Source organism: Rousettus aegyptiacus, unplaced genomic scaffold, assembly GCF_014176215.1.
Source record: "Rousettus aegyptiacus isolate mRouAeg1 unplaced genomic scaffold, mRouAeg1.p scaffold_m13_p_3, whole genome shotgun sequence".
Classification (NCBI taxonomy): Eukaryota; Metazoa; Chordata; class Mammalia; order Chiroptera; family Pteropodidae; genus Rousettus; species Rousettus aegyptiacus.
Genome location: NW_023416306.1, coordinates 143268165 through 143289200, shown reverse-complemented (window position 1 = coordinate 143289200; position 21036 = coordinate 143268165). Strand labels below are relative to the sequence as shown.

General features: G+C 32.0%; 1 protein-coding gene across 3 annotated transcripts in view; it reads right to left on the bottom strand.

The window, feature by feature from the left end:
* The window catches only part of SLC38A6 (solute carrier family 38 member 6), a 50948-nt gene that overhangs the window by 12305 nt on the left and 17607 nt on the right, over positions 1–21036 (bottom strand). For all 3 annotated transcript variants that reach the window (XM_016162359.2, XM_016162360.2, XM_016162361.2), the window contains 3 exons: positions 10954–11032; positions 2315–2397; positions 1778–1836 (listed from right to left, as the gene is read on the bottom strand). In XM_016162359.2, coding sequence (XP_016017845.2) covers positions 1778–1836; positions 2315–2397; positions 10954–11032 — 221 coding nt within the window. The remainder of the gene's footprint in view (positions 1–1777; positions 1837–2314; positions 2398–10953; positions 11033–21036) is intronic.

Sequence of the window (21036 nt, the reverse complement as noted above, 5' to 3'; positions counted from 1 at the left end):
CAGATAAGAGTATAGGTTTTGATTTGCATTATTTGTAGAGTGCAATTTAAAAAAACAATAGTTTTCTGAATTTTTTAATGTAATACAAATGTTATACAGATTTACAAACACACACACTGACAAAAACAATCAATGAAAAAATTGGCATCTGTCAAAAAAATCTGGGTTAATATAGACATGTATCCTTCCCCAGTCACTATGTATTTCAAAACCTAATACTTGGAAACTCTAAAATAAATATATCAGTTAAAAAGAGCATTAAAAAAATGTATACAGTGTCTCTTCATTGTCCCATGGTAGTCCAAATTTAAATTGTGCTCACAGGTAAAAATCTGAGCAGATGGTTTGTAAAGCATTACAGTAAATGCAGAATAAGGGTATTACTTCCATATGACTGCTATAGCAGAAACCTGCATCGAATTAAAGAGTATCTGTAATGACAGAAATGAATACTGTGAAAACTATATACAATAGACATATTGTATCAATACATTTCACCTGCTTCAAACTATTATCTAAAAAACCAAATTTCTACTTATGCAATGCTTGGATTGCCAATTATCTGTGAAGAAAAAATTCACTGTCATCTATACTGATTCTCTTTAACATCCATCCATATGTTCATTTGTGTACACAAGCCACTCCTATGATGAAAATATTTGTTGCTCCCCTCTTCATTGTGGGGACTAAAAACTATATATTCATCGATGTTAACTAAACTTATTGTGGCAATCATTTCATAATATATGTAAGTCAAGTCATTACGCTATACACCTTAAATTTACACAGTGTTGTATGTCAATTACATCCCAATAAAATTGAAAGAAAAAAATTCAAAGGAAAGTGTATGATCACTTCACCTACTGGTAAGACACAAGTCAGACAATTTGAGGGAGGGGCAAGTTTAATCAAGTTTATAATTTTAAGAGTTTAATCAAGCCATTTAGATATGTATCCTTTTGGCAAGTTTAAAATATTCAATCCTACATTAGGTATGACATACACTATGGAATAAACTGTTATACAAAGAGGAAAATGGTTTTTTGCAAATTTTCACACTAAGATACTATCTGCGATGTTAACATCTGTTTTTGGAAAATTAAAAGGAAATAAATTCAAATAAATTATATTTACCATCTGATATTTTCATGTTGTAATAAAAATAAGCTATTTTTTAAAAAATAAGAAAAAACATTCCACATGTAAAGAAAAATATTTCTTTGCAATAGCCTTTTTATAAGCACTTATCTATATGGAATAAAGCAGAGCAGAGAGAATTCAAATACCCCAATTCCTACTAGTTCTCACCAGTTAAACCCTAATGAAAGCTCTGCTTTCATTAGTGGAACAAAGTTTCAAAATTAAGATGACTAATATCAAACCAATTTTAAAGAGGAGAACTGGCCTGATTTTCATATGTAAGTACACATATACACACATATGCACACATATACACACAGTATTGCACAGAAATAATGTGGGATACTACCTATATAAAAAAATTATACTCCATCTAAGGTTTTAATAGAAACTGGTATGCTCTCCTCTCTAGTTAACCACAAGAGATACCCAATTTGAAATGCTGTTCTAGCTAAGCCTCTTCAAAACAGTTAAAATGAAGGAAATAACTTTGTGGAACAAAAGTGCTTTTAATAACACACTGAAATAAAATGGGATACCTCCCCGAAACAAAACAAGAGTTAAAAGAAAAAAGACATTAACACGATGAGTTAAATTTTAGCGAGGAGATAAGCAATACACTATATTTTAAACTTACCACAAGAGCAAAGAACACCATAAAGAAAAATGATAAACTACTTGTGTAGCCAAGAAAGCCTGTAAAATAACAGTAAAATAAAAAGCAATTTATAAGGAAAATGATCCTAACGTACAGCTAAAGCTATACATCTTGGGCATGTTTTCTATTACAGTGCTTGGTATCTGGGGCTTAGGGCTGAGAATAACAACATTCCAACTATCTGTTACAGATCATTTATGTAGCTCTGTACAGCAGAATTGGAACTGGCTTACCACTAATGGTATACTGTAAGGAAAAGCTGCTCTTTAATGTTCCGCTGTAAAGATTTTATTTTAGTGGGGCAGACAAAATACTACTGTGAACCAAGTAATAGGTTAACTAGACAGGGCTGAAGGCTGAACAACCTAAAATAAGTCCAAGTTCAAAATTATGCACAACCACCATCCTTCTGCTAAAAATGTGGTACCGTGAACTTTCAAAGCTCCTTAAGATTATTTTCCTTCTTTCTTTTTTCTTTATTTTAAACTAATAATGTCCTCTTCTGTAAAGACTTACCTATTTTAGGAAGAAGTGCAAGAGGGAACACAACGACAACACAAATGATTATTAGTAGTGTTTGTCCATCAAGATACCAAGACCTATTAGAAAAAAAATAGTTCTGTTTTAGGCACAGGACTCCAGCATGTTTGTATACACACACACCATTATGAAAAACCTACTTTCTTTTGTTAAAATATATTCTTGTGGGATCCTAATATTTGTATTAATTAATTTACATTTAAGTATGTATCAAAACAATGATGCTATTTTTCAACTGCCAAATTGGCAAATATTAAGATAATAGTCAAGGCTGCTGAGGAGTGATGATGCGTGCACAAAACTGGTGAAAGTAACAACTGTGTATATTACCTTTCAAGAAAGCAATTTTACAAATATTATTGAGAACCTTCAAATATTTAACACTTACAAAAGACTATTAAAAAAACAATCAGCAACAAGAATAAAATTTTGGTGAAAAGATGTTTATTGAAAAGATGTTTATTGAAAGATATCTATTGAATATTGGAAACTAATATCTAAAACCATGACAATTTAAAAATAAATTATGGAACTATGGGACAATGATAAAAAAAAACAATTCGTATGTAAAATAATATGGATATTCAGTAAACATCATAAATATATACACCATGATAGCAATTTTGAGGAAAAATATAGATTGATTAAAAATGGAAAGAAACCACAATAAACTGATAGCTATTATCTCTGCATGGTAGAATGATGGATAAATTTTCTTCTTTATAGTTTTCTACACTTTTCAAATTTTCAGGAAAGGGCATGGACTACCAGGAAAAAAATATTAAAATTTTCACATAAAGGCATTAGAATATTGAATGAGAAAAGGTAGGTTAAAAGTGAAATGGTATATTGGATTATTTGAAAAAAAAAAAAAACTGGCTGCACATAAAAGAAATAAGGATATACTTATAATACCAAAAGTGGATACTTCTTATATGATAGCAATATGAGCAATTTTATTTTCTCCTTGTTTGTATATATATGATTTCAATTTTTCAATATAAAATACCTGTGTAAAAGTGTTTAAAAGTTAATTTCCCAAGACTTTAATAGTAAAGACTTCAGTATGTAAAGGACAAACAATTCATGAAAGAATTACTCCTACACATGAAGAAAAATCCAACCTTAGGTGCCAATTAAAGAAATAAACAATGAGGCTATTTAAATTAAACCAGTAAAATTATTGTAAACAGAATATTTAAGGATATGGCAAAACCGGTCCTTCACATGTTGTTAGTAATCTTGCCAATCTAGTACTACCTTCTGGAAAAACATTGATAATATGTAGCAAGAGCAATAAAAATGTGGTAATTTACTCTAAGAAAATAATCTAAAATATAAAGAATTCTATGTGCATAAAGCTGTGAATATAACATTATTATAATATTTACTAGGGGGGAAATCCTATACTTCCAACAATAGAGAATATTTAGATCAATAGCAGCACACCCAGTGGAATATTATGCAGCTTTAAAAAAGACAATTTAGCAAAATAGAAAATCTTAATAATAGAAACATAAAATATAAGATTATTAATTATGTTCTTATAAAGCTCTTCAGGCAAAATTCAAAGGAAATAAAATAATAACAGTGATTAGGTAAGAGATCACATTATCTATAATTTTTATTGCTTTCTTAATTTTCTATAATATAGCTGTCATATTTTTACATAGAAACATATACATATATACAGAGGCACAACAATAACAAAGTAGAATTCATGCTAATTTTAGAGCTGGGAGCATTAAAGACAATATGGATTACTTTTTTCAATTAATTTGGTAGATGTTCTCAGAATTCTTAGTTGGCAATAATGCATCCTCTGTCTTTACCAGATAACCAAAGTCTCCCACTGCCATGTTAAATTAAGAAAATGGATAAATTCCTAAAAACACACAACATACCAATACAGAATCATAAAGAAATAGAAAATATGAACAGATCGATAATGAGTAAGGAGATTGAATTAGTAATCAAAAACCTCCTCCCAAAAGGAAGGCCCCAGACCAGATGGTTTTATTAGTGAATTCTATCAATCATTTAAAGAATTAATGTCAATTCTTTTCAAACTCCAAAAAAGAAGAAGAGGAAGTAACACTTCCAAACTCATTTTACAAAGCCAGCATACCCTAATACTTAAGCCAGATAAGAACACTACGAAAAGAGAAAACTACAGACTAATATCTCTGATAAATGTAGATGTAAAAATTCTCAACAAAATATTAGCAAACCAAATTCAATAGCACATCAAAGGGATCATACACTGTGATCAAGTGGGGTTTATTCCTGGGATGCAAGGATGATTCTGAAAGTCCTAGCTAAAGCAATTGGGCAAGGTTAAAAAAAGGGGGGGATCCAAATTGGAAAGGAAGCACATCTGTTTTTATTTGCAGATCATATAATCTTATATACAGAAAATCCTAAAGGCTCAAACAAACAGTGTTAGAACTAATCTACAAATTTAGTAAAGCTGCAGGATACGAAATCAACATACAGAAATCAATTATGTTTCTATGTATTAACAATGAAATATCTGAAAAAGAAATAAAGAAAACAATTTCATTCCCAATAGCATCAAAAACAATAAAATACTTAGATATAAATTTAACTAGAGAAGTAAAAGATTTGTACACTGAAAATGATAAGACTTTAATGAAAGAAATTGAAGACACAATTGAATGGAAAGATATCCCATTTGTGTTCATGGATCAGAATTAATGTTGTTAAAATAACCAGCTGTACTACCAAAGCCATCTACAGATTTAATGAAATCTCTATCAAGATTACAATGACTTTTTTTATATATAGAAATAGAACAAACAGTACTAAAATTTGTATGGAATCACAAAAGACCTTGAATAGCTAAAGCAATCCTGGAAAGAAAGCAAAGCTGGAGGCATCACACTTCCTTCCTCAGGCAAAGGATACCAAAAGCACAAGCAACAAAAACAAACCTTCCATTTGTCGATGAAACAATCGACAAATGAAGTGGCAATCTAGAGAATGAGAGAAAATATTTGCAAACCATACTATCTAATGAGGGATTAATATCCAAAACATATAAAGAACCAATACAACTTGATAGCAAAAAATCAAAAATCCATTTTAAAAATGGGCAAAGAAAACGAAGAGACATTTTTCCAAGGAAGACATACCAATGGCCAACAGGTACATGAAAAGAGGCTCAATATCACCTATCATCAGAGAAATACAAATCAAAACCACAATGAGATAACACTTCACACCTGTTAGTATGGGTATCATCAAAAAGATAAGCGATAACAAGTGTTGGCAAGGATGTGGAGAAAAGGACCTGTGTGTACTGTTGGTGGAAATGTGAATTGGCTCAGCCACTATGGAGAACAGTGTGGAGGTTCCTCAAAAAATTAAAAATTGAATTATCATATGATCGAGCAATCCCACTTCTGGGTATATATCCAAAGAAAATAAAAACAGGATATAGAAAAGATATCTGCACTCCCATGTTTACTGCAGCATTATTCACAAGAGCCAAGATACGGAAACAACGTAGGTGTCTGTCAGTGGATGAATGGATAAAGATGTGATATATATGGAAATATTATATATAATGAGCTATTATATATGATGAAATTATATGTGTGTATACATTGACATATACATACACATACATGTATATATGTATAATGAAATATTACTTAGCCAGGAGAAGGAAGGAAATCCTGCCATTTGTGACATGGATGGATCTTGATGGCATTATACTTAAAGTGAGATAAGAAAAAGACAAATACTGTATATCATTTGCATGTGGTATCTAAAACACCCTAACTCTTAGAAACAGAGTAAAATGGTGATTACTAGGAACTGGAGGTCAGGGGAACAAAGATGTTGGTCAAAAAAGAAATAATTATGTGACACGTTGGGGGTGTTAGCTAACACTGTGGTAATCATACTGCAAATATATAAGTGTATCCAACCAACACACTGTATACCTTAAACTTACACAATGTTACATATCAATTATATCTCAATTATAAAGAGAGAGAGAGAAAAGAGAGGAGAGGAGAGGAGAGGGGGGAGGGAAGGGGAGGAAGGGAGGGAAGGGGAGAGGAGGGAGGGGAAGGAAGAGGAGGAGAGAAGAGAAAAAAGAAAAAAGAAAAGAAAAGAAAATAGAAAAGAAAAAAAGAAAAAAGAAAAGAAAGAAAAAGGAAAAGGTTTTCCTCTACATGGTCTCAACTGCTGGCTTCTAACATGGACTTTATGATTCACTGTGTCTCTTTTTACACTCTGGTTTATGAGGAAGTCCTCTCTAATATATCTTTAATGGGTACTATTGGGTGTTTGACAACTCACTCTTTGACAGAACAGAAGGAACAGCAGCAGAAATAGCACCATGATCACTTTTCCTTTCTCCATTCTACTTTATGTCTTAGAAAATGCATATACTAGAAATTAAAACCTATGAACAAGTATTTCTAGGTCTGACAGTGTTCTCTGCATTTGTGTATGCCCCCCAATTCCTGGTGTGTAGGAGGTCCTGAGAGTACAAAACGATACTCGGCATGTTCACATTCCAGCCCTGAAATAAGTATTGGAACAAGAACTTCAAAATATCCCTCATCGAGAGACACCTGGCAACTCGACTTCTTAAACTGGCAAAAATCCAGTGCTCTGTGCCTGAGATCTTCCCTCTGGGACACAATATCAGACCCAGACAGTTGCAGCGCCAGTAGAAAAAGGGCCCAAAGGAGCACCAAACAGATTCCATCTGTTAGTTCTGCTGCCCCTGCTGTCACGAAGGTAGGGAGAGGTGTGTAAAGGGAGCAGCACGTTAACCCCCAGGGCCAGACTCGCTCCTCTCTCTGGCTTAAGATTGGGCACACTTGGAAATCCTGAACTTTCTAACTTACAGTGTTATATTATACTTTACGATGCTATACTATTTCAGATCACAATTTGCTCAGGTCCATAGACGGCCACGTGATTGCCCAAAACATTGAACTGTGGGTCTGAAGATAAGGTTACCTTTTCCCATTAGCAACTCAGAATCACAGAGCTGTGGCACATTAGAGCTAAAGAGACCTCACAGATTATCTGATTCAACAAATTCATTTTTATGTTGGTAAAATCAGCAAAAGGATTAAGTGTGCCCTTAGAGATAGAAGCAATGGAAATACTCTCTTGCATAGTCAGAGTTTATGGTATTTTTCAGATACTGCCTCATTTTTCTCAAGATTGTGCTTTCTTTCTTCTTCACAAGATTGACCTTTAAATTCCTAATATGAAAAGAACTGTATTCAAAACATAATTTCTCTATCCCTGGTTGGCTACCAGTTATTATTAATCATTTCTTATCCTATTAAGCTATATTAATAAAGCCAATTGTAAATAGAGGACCTTTCTTTACCATTCATCAACACTAAAGAAAACACAGTAATGCACAGTGAAGTCAGTTTACATTTCATGTGCATGTCACAGTCAAATGAATTGTGTTTGGCAATGAATTTCCAAAGAACAGAAATGATTAAACTAACAACATAAAACCTCAGCCTGAGAAACACAAACCAGTGAAAAGAAATCTCAAAAAAGCACAAATTAAATAAATATATGCTATAAATCAAGATTTTAGAAGAATATACTAACCTTACTTTTTTTCCTAAAAGGAGGAAAAAAAGAATAACAGAGCCTTTGTTTTCCCACTGTGATCTAAATATACATTCTCTTTAAGCCAATAGAATTAGGGCAAAAAGTTTTATACTTCCTAGAAAACTTGTTTGATCTGTAGATTTAATCCTATATGCTAAAAATGTTCCAAGGATGAAATATAGAGTATAAATCCTTAGCTGTATTTCAAATGCTTTGGCATCAAGATGTTTTTTTCCATATTTTAATGAAAACCAGATTTATTTATAAGATGCTTTAATTTCATTCTCGAACGGAATGGAACAAGAGTATCATATGTTCTGAATTAGGATCTTATTCACATCTCATATCAATTTTGTAACTCAAATGTAAGACAACTTAATTGTGTCAATCATAGTCCCCTGACAAGATCATTAAATGTTAACAGAGAGCTTCCAAATTTTAATAGCCATATATTTTTAAAATATGTTATTCTACAAAAAATACAGATGTCACATAAAAGTTTGGTGTAAGTATTATATTTCTGACTTCTAAATGTAATTTTTGAAATTAGGATATTATGAACATGCAGTTTCTTTTTGATGACATCTTTGTAAAGGTTTATATTTCACAAAGGTACATCAAATCTCATGGATAACCCAGAATATTAGCACACTTAAGAGATCTTAACTGCAAGTCACTGTAAATAAAACCCTAAAGTAAAAGCATATCAATATATTATTGATCTCATAGAAGAAATATTGCTATGTAACTTTATTTAGAAATAAACTGCCTTCCATAGTTTAGTAAATTACTATAAAATTTCTTAATTACTTTACAGCATTAAGCTTTAAAGACTAATGATTTATCTATATTCTAACCAATATAAGCAAACTATATTGCATTTTAAAAAAGATAAAGCTATTAAAAATGTGCAATTTTAAAACATCATAACAGAGATTATACAAACTGGTCACAGTATTTTGAAGTATATAGTTTTAAAAACTTATGCATGACAGGTAAAAATGACATTTTTATCAATTTTCTACTAATATGAGTGAGATGGGAGTTAACTATTTTTTTAAGCAAACCAGAAAAAAAAAGTAAATGGCTAGTGATTTAAAATGAAGCTATGGTAAAAAGTATCACTTTTAGAGAAAGAAGACCTAAGTTTTAATAGTTCCATAACATACCACCTTTATTATTTCTAAAATTTTATATATATTTTTATCCTATTTCCACAAATACATATAAGAATTTTTTAAAAATGTAAATAGAAATCACCAAATTCAGGACCAAAAAAAACACATACATGTGATAACTATTAGGATTAACATAATTTATGCAACACATTCAGATTTGACTCTAACCTTCTCAGGCAAGCAGAGCAAATAAGAAAAAAACACCTTTACAGTTGTTATTATTATTATTGGAATTTCTTTTCTTTTTTAAATTGAAGTAATTTAAATTGAAGTAATTGACATACATTATGGAATTTCTTAATTCTCCACATTTACGCTATGCTATAAGCTTACAAAAGCATGTGTACATATAATATTTTATTTGATAATCCCAACGGTTTTGTTAAGAAGGCAACACTGGTATCACACCAGGTGAAGAAACTCAAGGCTCAAAGTTAAGTTATATGGCGAAAAGAAGTTAAATTAATTTCCTGAGGTTACTGAATATGAAATTGACAGGACACATGCCTCCTTACTTTTCATCAAACATTCTTTATTCTACCTCATATTGCATTTGAATTATTAGCTCTAAATTTTAAAAGAAATTATCACATAGAATTTTTTGAGTAATAGAAGTTGTCTTCAATATAAGTGCAGAAGTGAATCTCACATAGCTATTTCTTATAAGAATTGTTTATCAAACTAAGAGCATAAAAATTAAAAGCAACTATTTAAAGCTGTAGATAAAACAAGATATTTGGAGTATCAAATGTGATCATGAATGTAGAAGCCTTGTTGACTATAAAGTACTATATAAAAGTACGATAGACTCTAATAATGAAAAATCACTAAGAACTTCTACCTACCATTTTAAACCACATTTTTTAGATGGTTCATATTCAGATCTAAAGTATAACATACTTTCCTTATAAATATGTATTTGCAGTTGTCTAAGTAGAATTCTTTCTTAGAAGCCAAGTTGTAAAAGCTAAAAACTAAATTTTGAAAACTTGCCCTTCAAATCTAGAACAAGTTCAAATATTGGAGCAAAACGACCACCAAACATTCAAATCTAAAAGTCTGATAGGTTATTTTTTGTTGTAGTTTAGAAATTATGTGAAATAACTTAATGACAAAAAAATATATTGTCTTTTCAAGTTTATTTTTCTCAAAATTTCTTGTTCTCTGTAGTGAAAAGTATAATTAATTTGTTATTTTCCCCATAACAAAGATGAGTCAGTCTTTAGAATCCAGTGTTTTTAAAATGAGGAGAAAGGAGGTATAATATGGTTTAGTATTATTTATAATATTCTTTAAAAATCAAGAAATGAAACAAGTCCCTGAAAATAATTTATTTTTTCAAATCATGCTTTATAATAGGAATCTCACACAAGCATGGTTGTAATTTTATCAGTATGATTTATCTTTATCACTATGGTTAGCTGAGAAGCGACAGCAATATTACCACTTCCTCCTTTAAGACATTTACTATCAGTACTTTCAGGCTTCTTCCACCCTCCACCCAATCTTTCATATCCCCCAAAATTTCTCCTTTACTCTTCTCCAAGGTCTAGCTCATACACATGTCCAGTCCTATCATAGCCCTGTGGAATGCAAGGATTACACTGGGCGCATCGGAGGGTTCATAGAACAGCGCTTTGTACATAATGGAGCATCAGTAAACATCAGCTGAGTGTTTTCATCTCTGTTACTACTCTGCCCCTGCCTAATTTGTATCTTGAGGGTAGGTGCTATGTTTGTTTTATTTACCATTAACTTAATAAACATTTATTGAATAAATAAATGGACACAATGTGAAGTATTTTTTCTTACCCGCTATAGTCTCCAGACAAAAATTCTGAAATTGCAGTAGGAAGCTCTGTTTTAATAATTAAAAGATAAGATGACATAGCTGTAAAAAGAATAAAAGGAGTTCCTGTTAGAATTCTATAATTGTTAACCATTGAAGAATAATCTAGCTGGAAACACAGATATCGATCGAGTAGGACTATTACAACATGTGGAAGATTAACTCACATTGAATATCCTCAAATACATATATTTCCATATGGAGTTATTTATCTCCATTCCCAGTATATACCAAGAATGGAAATAAATAACTTTGTAGAGAAGAATAATTGTAAGCTCATTACGTATCCTTTGTTTACCAAGAGAAAGGGTTTTGCATGTAGGCCATTTATAAGAGAAATTTTGTTTAAAGTTTTGCAAAATATCTTACAAGTATCACCCCCGTTCAAGGCATTAGAGGTTAGTTTAGCAACCGCTGATATAGAAACAGGAGTTTAATAAATATAGCTAATAATAACTTTCATTATTTCTTAGTAGAGAGACTTCTCCCAAGAAGTCTCCCTCCCTCCCGCTCCCTTTCTCTGTTCTTCTCCCCACTCAACACATAAGCACATTATGGAAATGTTATTATAAAGCAAAAACAAAAGGCATAGTAAGTTACATTTTAAATTGTCCTCTAAAACAGATTACAAAAGATTCAATGAAAACCATTAAGCATATTAAAGTAACAAAACTTACAACTTTTATTCCTTTTTATTAACATAGCTCATCTTTATTACATAATTGAAACCTGAAAACAGTATTATTTCTCACATTTCATCTGACAGGATAGAAGAAATAACTAGCTTTTACAGTTTTTTAATAATGATCCTATTTCTGATGTAGCTATAAAAAAACAAATCCAAAAAACAAATCTTATAAAACTTCCATCACGTATTAGGAAATGTTTTAATATGGTTACAGAAAATAGAACTCATTTACATGTACATACTTGAGTTTAAGCTTAAGAAACCCAGATGATTTGAAGTCAGAACTTTAGTTTAACAGAGTAATAATCTCTCTGTCCCCCAGAGATTAAGTATACATTGAAAAAGAGCCAACAAGAATATGTCCATGAAGAATAAACAGTGTACTCTGTGTGCAGATTAATTTTATTACTTATATATATTTCAGGAAACACTTCACTTTCTCCTTGGACCTATAAAAACTAAGAACACAAATGAATGCCAAGTCTGAATGGCAAAAATCTGGGGGAAAATTGATTAAAAGGTTCAAATAGTTTAAGAAGAACGTGTATTTCTCAATCAACATATTTAAAAGCAGCTGAACTTCTCCACAATTATTACAGTGCTGTGACCACTTAATGTTGGAGAAAAAAGGATAGATACTAGTTTGTGTATAAATTTATACAAAGGTATACAATACTTACACACAAGCATACTCTCAATTTTAAAAAATAAAATACTATGTCCCTCTGGCAAAGTAAAATTTAGCACAATTAAGTAAATAATCACTTGTTTGTAATAAAAATGTACATATACACATTTTCCAGTTTATGACTATTTCTTTTTCCCCAGCAGAAGTACAGCTGTTGAAGTATAGCTTTTTCCCCCAGCAGAAGTTCCATACATTTCTTCAAACTCTCTTTTCCTTATGGGCCATTATAATTGATTGTAAGTGAAAAGCTGTTCTATATTGTCTATACTCTTATAAGGAAAAAATGCTATCAATTTGGCACAGAACAAGGTTTAATTTCCTCTACTAAAGGATTTAGAGCCTCTGTTTATAATACTTTATCTATTCCAAAGAATCATACACATATGTGTGATGATGAAAATCAAAAACCGAATTTTCTGAAACTGGCCTAGAGCTACTTAAATATATCTTGCCAGGAGAAAAAAAAAGAAGAAGAAGAAGAAGAAGTACCTTGAAAACAAGGAATGCAGACTTCCTACACAATGATGTAATTTATTATCTGCCTATCGGTCTTTCTTGCTTGAATTAATCCAATACCACATGCATTTCTAAAGTTTCAGACATTCATCTCTTTCAGTAATTTTCTATTATTTCTTTTAGATATTTAGTTGTAAAAAGCTTCAATGAATATGAGATCATATTTCTTTCTAATATACAATCTGTCATTCTTCCCAGAATTTCTATTAGCCCCTGGCTAATCATTTGATCACTTTTATCCTCTGTTATAGCCTTAACTCTTTGGTTTTCAAATGCGTGTCCTATTTCATTAGATTTCAGTATAAAGAATCATGTAATATTTCAAGAAATATGAACTCACCAAACATATGTTCCTCTCTCAAAAAAAAAAAAAAAAACCTCAGCATATGATACAAACATGCAAAATATTGCTTCTTTCTTAGAAAATGCTGGTGCTTGTTTTAAAAGCTACAAAAACACAGAGTTCATGATGGGGAAAAACCACACTAAGCAAGTAAAACAAAGACAGACACTATCCTTTTCACTGTCTAAATTATTTTTTCTTAACCACAGTAAACTTTCATGCAAGGACTAGTACCTTAAGATAGTATATATAATACAAAGAGGAAACAAAAAATATACATTGTTAGAAAATACATCTTAATTACATTCACATGAAAAGAACTATCAGCTCAATAAAATAAACCGGACAAGTTTTAGAGATAATATCAACAAGAAATTTCACATATCCATTGTTTTTAACCAAAAAGTTCACCAGATCAAACAGCTGCCTGCCACACCTTTTGTCTCATGTCTTCTATTAATGGCATAAGGAAGTATTTAAAGACATCTTAGAGACAGGTCATAAGCAAGAATTTGTAAATGATTTTTGCTGACACCAATACATAGCATAGCCTCCTAATACAAGACACACCATGTTGTATTTTAAATTAATAGCTGTAACAGGGTCATCCATAAGAGCCATGGATATAGTTAAGTGGTTCTGGCCTACACGGCACCAAAGCCAGTAGTGCTAGAAGACATACCTTGATGACAGGTATTCGACCATTATAAATCATTTAGTTTCACTACATTAACTAAGTAGATATTCTTTTCTCCTTCATTTTAAACATAATAAAACTCATTTAATGGAAACTGCCCTGGGAAGGAAATTAAAAAATCTGTCTACTTAATCAAGACACAGAAGTTTGAAAGTATTCTTTAAAAACCATGTGGAGAAGCAACTCTTACATTAAGAAATGACTAAAATAGGGTAAAATTTGATTAGGCAATAGCAAGTAGTAAGGTATTAATATTGGTTGACGTAATAATGAAGAGAAACACAAGGGTTGGGGGCATGGAGGTTGAGGGGAGAGATGTCAGCAACAGAAAAGGGGAGAGAAAGGGCCCTGCAGAAGAAGTACGAGAACAGCAAACATTTGAGGGTTTTGGATGCCTCTTAAATGCCTGACAGTATTCTAAGTGATTTGCAAGTTATTTCCTCATTGAATCTTCACCACAAACCTGTGAGGTAGATGTTATTTCACAGATGAAGAAAGGGAGACACAAAGGAGTAACCTGCCCAAGCTAGCAATGGTAGAAACAGCCAGTCTGGCTTGAAAAATCTGCACTATTAACTTTTTTGCTGTGGGGAAGTGTGGAAGAAAAGTGAAGAATAAATATACCACAGTGAAGAAAAATATGGAAAGTCTATCAAAAGGACCACTCCCTAGGATTACTCTTTTTTCTTTATTCATCAGCATTTAAACAAAAAATTGTTTCTGAATGCTGAGTTTAACAGTTGGGTTCAAAGAAAATAAAGGATTTATATAACAGGACATTGATTAGAAGCTTGAAAAACACTTATAATGTTCATTTCACTTTGACATGTATTTTCAGTATAATTCATTTCATTTTTGTTAGCTGGTTTGGTGAAGTGATTAGTCCAAGCTTCCTCAGACAAGCTAAGGAATTACATGATAAAACTCTCTGATAGGACTCTACCTAACAGGGTAGGATGCTACACTACAATCCGACTGTATCAACAGCTATTATTGTAGTTCAGAAGAGAATAATTCCTATTCTTACATATCTGAGATATTAACACCACACTGAAATCTAAAAAAGTTAAAACAAAAACCAATCCCTTTTCCCACAAACCCTGTACTCCTATGGACTATTTTCCCAGGACTCCTTAAAAAAAAAGACAAAGCTTCAATTGGAGTTTGGGCCTAAGAAATCATTGGTTTACAAAAATAATTGCCCTTTTTGTTAAACACTCAAAATACGCATATGAAGATAAGATTACACATAGCTATTTTTAAAACAGAATTAGGTTTTCAGCTTGGAGGAAGTTCAGCAACTTCTTAAAGGATTAGTCAGTCAGCCCTAAACAGGTGTACTATGGGAAGAAATAATAAGTTCACCTAAGTGAGGTTCAATTTTACTTCAAACATGTTTTTAGTCATGGATAGTACATGGTTTATTCTATTCGACATTTCTTATTAACCTGGTATTCCTACTAAATGTCCAAATACCATTGAAAGTCTATCCCCATTCAAAATAGTACACAACACAATATCTTTTTTTAAAGGATGTTGTTTAAAAGCTGAAAAACAATGTGATTTCCCTAATTTGTACATGAATGGAAATCAAAATATATGATGTAACTTTTCCCCTATAACCCTAGAAAAAAAATCATTATTTTATTATTTATCAAGATTTTAAATTTGAATAAAAAGTGACCAGAATATTTACTATTCTGAAAATCCTATAATAAAATTTCAATAAAAATTATTACTAAGAAATGCATTATTTTCTAATCTTTTTTAAAGTGACATGCTGCCAGTACATTTTGTCAAAGGAAGTACTTGTGAGAAAAAATACCTTCCAAATCTCCTATATCCTCTCCTATTCTAAGGCAGTGCTTTCTAGAATTTTTGGACAATATTGTTTAGGCCCCAAAAAGCTGCAGTTTGACTACAGATGATCTTACCAGCAGATGGCAGCACACTGTAATAGCATACCTAATCCCAGTTTCCCAGGAGACAATACAAATTAGTACATCAAAAGACTTCACTATCCCACAAACAGACAAACAAAATCGAAATGGGAAGAAAGTAAAACCAAATTGTTTCTAATATGTCTAAAATCATAAATTTGAAAAATACTGAGACTTTGAAATTTTTATAGTTCTCAACTGGAAATGATCTTATTTATACCTGTTTATGAGATTCAGTAATTGTGCTGCTTCAGTACATAAAAGGGTTGCTGAGTTTCTCTTAAAATTTAGATTCCCAAACCAAGGTGTTAATCAAGGCTGACAGAGTAAGGTTTGTGGGATGTGTGCCAGACTGGAAAACCTGGGTCATTTGAGCTATTTCAGGGGTTTCAGTAAGACTATTGATGTTCAGGGTTCTCCTTTCATGATATGTAGTAGTGATTCAATATTTAATCTCCTTTAAAGAACTGGAGCTTTAAAGAACTAAGGAAAGAATACGTAATCTGTAGTGGTCCTTCATATTTCATAAGAGCAAAATAAGAATTTAACATACTCCTAGGAGCCACTCACCTTTACACATTTTGCATTGGGCAAGCTATGAAACCAGAAATAACATCAATAACTTCACTTCTACCATGTACTTATAAGAGCTAATAGGACTTTCCCAAGCTTGACTAAAGATGACTTGGGGTTTACTGTTTAGCTTCTAGGAATATTTTAGCCTACTGGATGGTCTATCTCAGGAGTTCAAATGAATTAAAACCACTTTAACTACTTACCTTGGGTTTTAAGAAAAGAATCTCATAATGCAACACAGAGGAAACCATGTGGAAACTACCTATACTTATTTGCTATTATAGTTCTTAATCCTTTTACTAGTAGTACACTAAACACAAACTCTAAACCAGAGTTCTCTTTCCTGGAACAGCATTAAATATTAAAACTTTCAGAGGCTTCTTTTTTGACTTTGTGTCCCAGCAGCAATCACTCTCAGCAAATGCCACTCCGGCTCCTGAGAAAATAGGCAACTGAGGGCTCTCTCTAGCTCTGGTCTATTCCATGCCCCTAATTCATTCGTGTTGGGAAGAGATAAAGAATTGTTTTTAAGTGGTATTTTATTATATGGCTCTCCATCTTCCAACAGCAAAGCTTCTCATAACTGTAGAATAAGAGCACTAAATTTAGTGAATCACATTTTTTTCTATCATAAAGTTTAGAGATTATTCAAAGACTAGACTTTTCCAATCATTTTGTTAGACCACATAAGTGCCCTGTGACTGATACTTGGTGTCTGATTGATCTTGGGGGAAAAAAGATTTTCTGTGAAGTTCTGATAATTGATTCTTTTCTAAAGAAATTCTATGTTCACTTATATATTCTGTGGTCTTCTCTTTCCAGCTGATCAACTCTCTTTTCCTCCTAAAGCAGTACTAAGTCAGGTCACTGCCTTTTCCTTCTCTCCCTCCTTCTCTTATTCCTTCCTTTCTTCCTAGAATAAATATTACTTACTAAATGCCTACTGTGTGCTAGGTGCTAAAGACATAAATGAATGAGCAGGTTACTTAGATTTATGGAATATGGAAATATAGAGAATAAACTGGGTCTTCACTAAACGATCCATGTAACAAATATCGATCAAGAGCAATTCATGATCATTTGCCTTTAAAGTTTCCTCTGTTTCATTTTTCTCATAGATTCATCAGGGGCACAGAATCCCAAGAAAACTGAGAAATGTTTAAATGTTACAAAGAGTTAGGAAGCATTAATCTAAGACATGATTACCTAACCTGAAGAAAGTAGATTTCAAAAATATTTTCTGTTTTACCCAAGGTTTAACTCTCCCCAATACTTTCAACCTTTTAATTTTTATGCAATTCTAAACTACAAATCATTCTACTGGCTTTCTAGTTTCTTTCTATCATATATATAGCTTACAAAATTGTCTTTTTGAGGCAAAATCTTAGGCTTTTAAGTAGAACTTTTTAAACTGTCTCATTCATTCAGCAAATACTATTTATTGAGTTCCTCTACCAGAAACTAGGTCAAGTTATGAAAACACATAGTTCCTGTCCCCAAGGAGTTTTTAAAATCCTCAACATTTAATCTTTTCATGGCTTTTAAAACATTTACTATATCATAGCAGAAAGAATAATGACTTTGAAAGTAGACAGAGCAAGGTTTGAGCCCCACCTTTATTAAGGGGTGAAGGTACATGGTTATTTATTCCTTCTCAGCACTGATCGCTTCCTCTATACAATGAGGATAATATCACCTACCTTGAAGAGTTGTTGTAAGTACAATTAAAGTGTCTAGTGGAATACTTGACCTAAATAGAATTTATTATATTATTTTTCATTTCTAAACAATCACTGCAAAAACTCAGATCACTTATACTAATAATGAACATCCTATCTTTTGAAAAATGCTATCTGAACTACATTACATGCAGATAGGCATGTAAGTTTAAAAATTCAATCTGATGCTATATACTTTATATCATCTTATAAATATCCACTGTATTTCTAATTAATAAAGAAAAATGTAAAAATCCATTTTGAAGAAATAACATTAAATAAGTCATATGCACACACATTAAAGATCCTCACAAATAAGTGTTTCTTCTCAAGCATACATGGTATAGTAACTGTTAGGTCTTTCACAGACCCAACTTATTTCAATCAAGAAACTACTTCTGAAGGCTGGAGTTCCTAGTCATTAACCTTAGAGGTTCAGCAGCTGCTCTAATGGTAGTTCCAAGAACTGAGACTCCCCTTTTCAGACAAGGAGCAGCATTTATGAAAGTTTTTAGAGCAATAATTGCTGATTTGTTAAAGATATCTAATAAAAGACCAAATCATCTTTTGAACTAAGTATAATCCTCCCACTGAACTTTCTTGTAGTAAGAATATTTTAATGCTCAGAAAGAATTAAAATGTTTCCAAGTACCAAGTTAGAATTAGAATTTTGGGGTAAGAATAGACTTTAATTAAGATCTCTGCTTCCCATCCTACCCCCAGCAATTTAACAAAGAGGAAACTGAAGCCAAGAGAGGGATTTCCCCAAGACACACGGCTACCCAAGGGCAGAGACTGAAATAGATAGAATTCGAGAGATCTGACTTCCAGCCCAGTAAGTTTTGCTTACAAGAGTAAGCTTTCAATTCTATTATAATAAAGGAATCATTTATGCATACCTGTTTTGACAAAAGAAAAGAAACTTCTGAAATATGTTTCAGTTATTACTTAATGGGCTGTCAATAAACTTTTAACCAATGTAAAGGAAGTCATGAGGACATTATTCTAAAAACTAAATGAGTATTGCCACCTTTTCTGAATTTGAGGGACATTAAAAATTGCTATGACTGCTTCCAAGTCATTTTTAAAAAGGTTCTAAAACAAAGCAAACAAGCAAATCAACAAACTTAGGTTGGGAGAACTGATGATTTATCTGCCACCAAGTGCAGGAACCCTTTCTAGAACATTCTGACAACTGACCAACCAGCTGTTTGAATGCATCCAGGGATAAGGAGCATTTTCAAGGGAGTGTAGGTCATCTCCATTATCACACAGCTTAGTTACAAATGTATTCTAAATGAACCTGAACTAGATTCACTGTAGGCTTCTACCCATTAGAACAAGTTCTGCTCTCTGAAACAATACTGAATTTTTCTGTATTTCATGTTCAGCATTTCAAATATTTATAGTGATCAGTCTAGTAGTCCCCCTTTCTCCCCTTCTTGATAAATAAATCCAGAATATTTAAAAGTACCTGAAAATAACTGATACAAATCATATTCAGCTCCATTCAGTTCAACAAAGGTTTATCAAGTCCCAGGTATGGTGCTAGGTTCTGGGAGTACGAAGAGAAATGAGACATAATCCTTGCCCTGGAGGAGCTTACAGTATAGTGGGGGAGAACAGCATATTTCAAATAATTTTGATCTAATAACAGCAACTGGTAAAACAGAGTCATGTTCACTGATAGTTACATAAAAGATTAGAGAACAAGGAAAGGATCGGAGTGAAGGATATAGAGAGTACATACAACAGTGAGCATTGTGTCAAGGTCACAAATTTGGATCCAAATTCCTAGACTGAAAATTCTATATACAATGCTAAATAATAGCTCAATCTAAACAAAATGTAATGGTTCTTAGTAATCATATGGAGAAGATAATGAGGGACTGGAAATATCAAAATACATATTCATATTAGAGACAAGTACAGTTAAGCAATACATATTTGCTAAAATAAAATAAATTTTTCCAAAGTAGATCTTAAAATCAATGGCATTGATTCATAAAGGAAAAGACTAGTTTACTGATTTCTAGTTTGAAAAGTGTAGTAGTGTATGTTAGAAAGAAGTTATTTGTTATGACATCCAAGAAAGCACTCTTCTCATTCAATAACATTTTTTTCCCATGAACGTTCAAAGAATTAAAACATGAATGGTGAGGATTTCCAAAACGATGGCAACTACAATTTACTGTTGAAATATTAATATTTTCCTTGACCAATAAACCCATTAAAGATGGAATTTGGTTGAATAATACCTAAAGTGAAATAGCTTAGATCTCTTGAGTATCAGAGCTGAATTTTATTAAAACTGTCATCTCTAAATTATTTTGAACTGTTACATGTAAGAAATAAGACTAAAATTTCCTCTAACCATATAATCTTGCATAAGACCAAAGTCTTATGCAACTTTCTCTGTATTTTCCTTTAAACCAATAGCATTTATCAATGGTAAAAGCATGCTCAACACTTCATAACATCTTTATATATAAATATAATCTCCCTATTTTTGTATTTAAATGTTTAATACATTTAATCAACAACTGTCTACGATTAATAGTAATTTTTGTTTCTACATAGTTCTTGATATTGAGATTGTTTTTCCAATGGGAACAAGGTAACAGATAAATGTGAGAATATTTATTTGTTTCAGGTTTATTTTTTAGAACATTTGGTCATTTTAAAATTTCTTTGTTACAAGAGGACTTCGCTTGTCCACACCCGATTGTTCATAGTTCATGGAACACCATTTTTGCTAAAGCAGTAAACACCATTGGGGGTGATTAGGACAAAAGCAGAGGGGAAATATTTTAGAACCACCTGAAGAGTTTTCCCAAACAGTATGTCACCACTACCACAGCTACAGAAAGTCATTGCTTT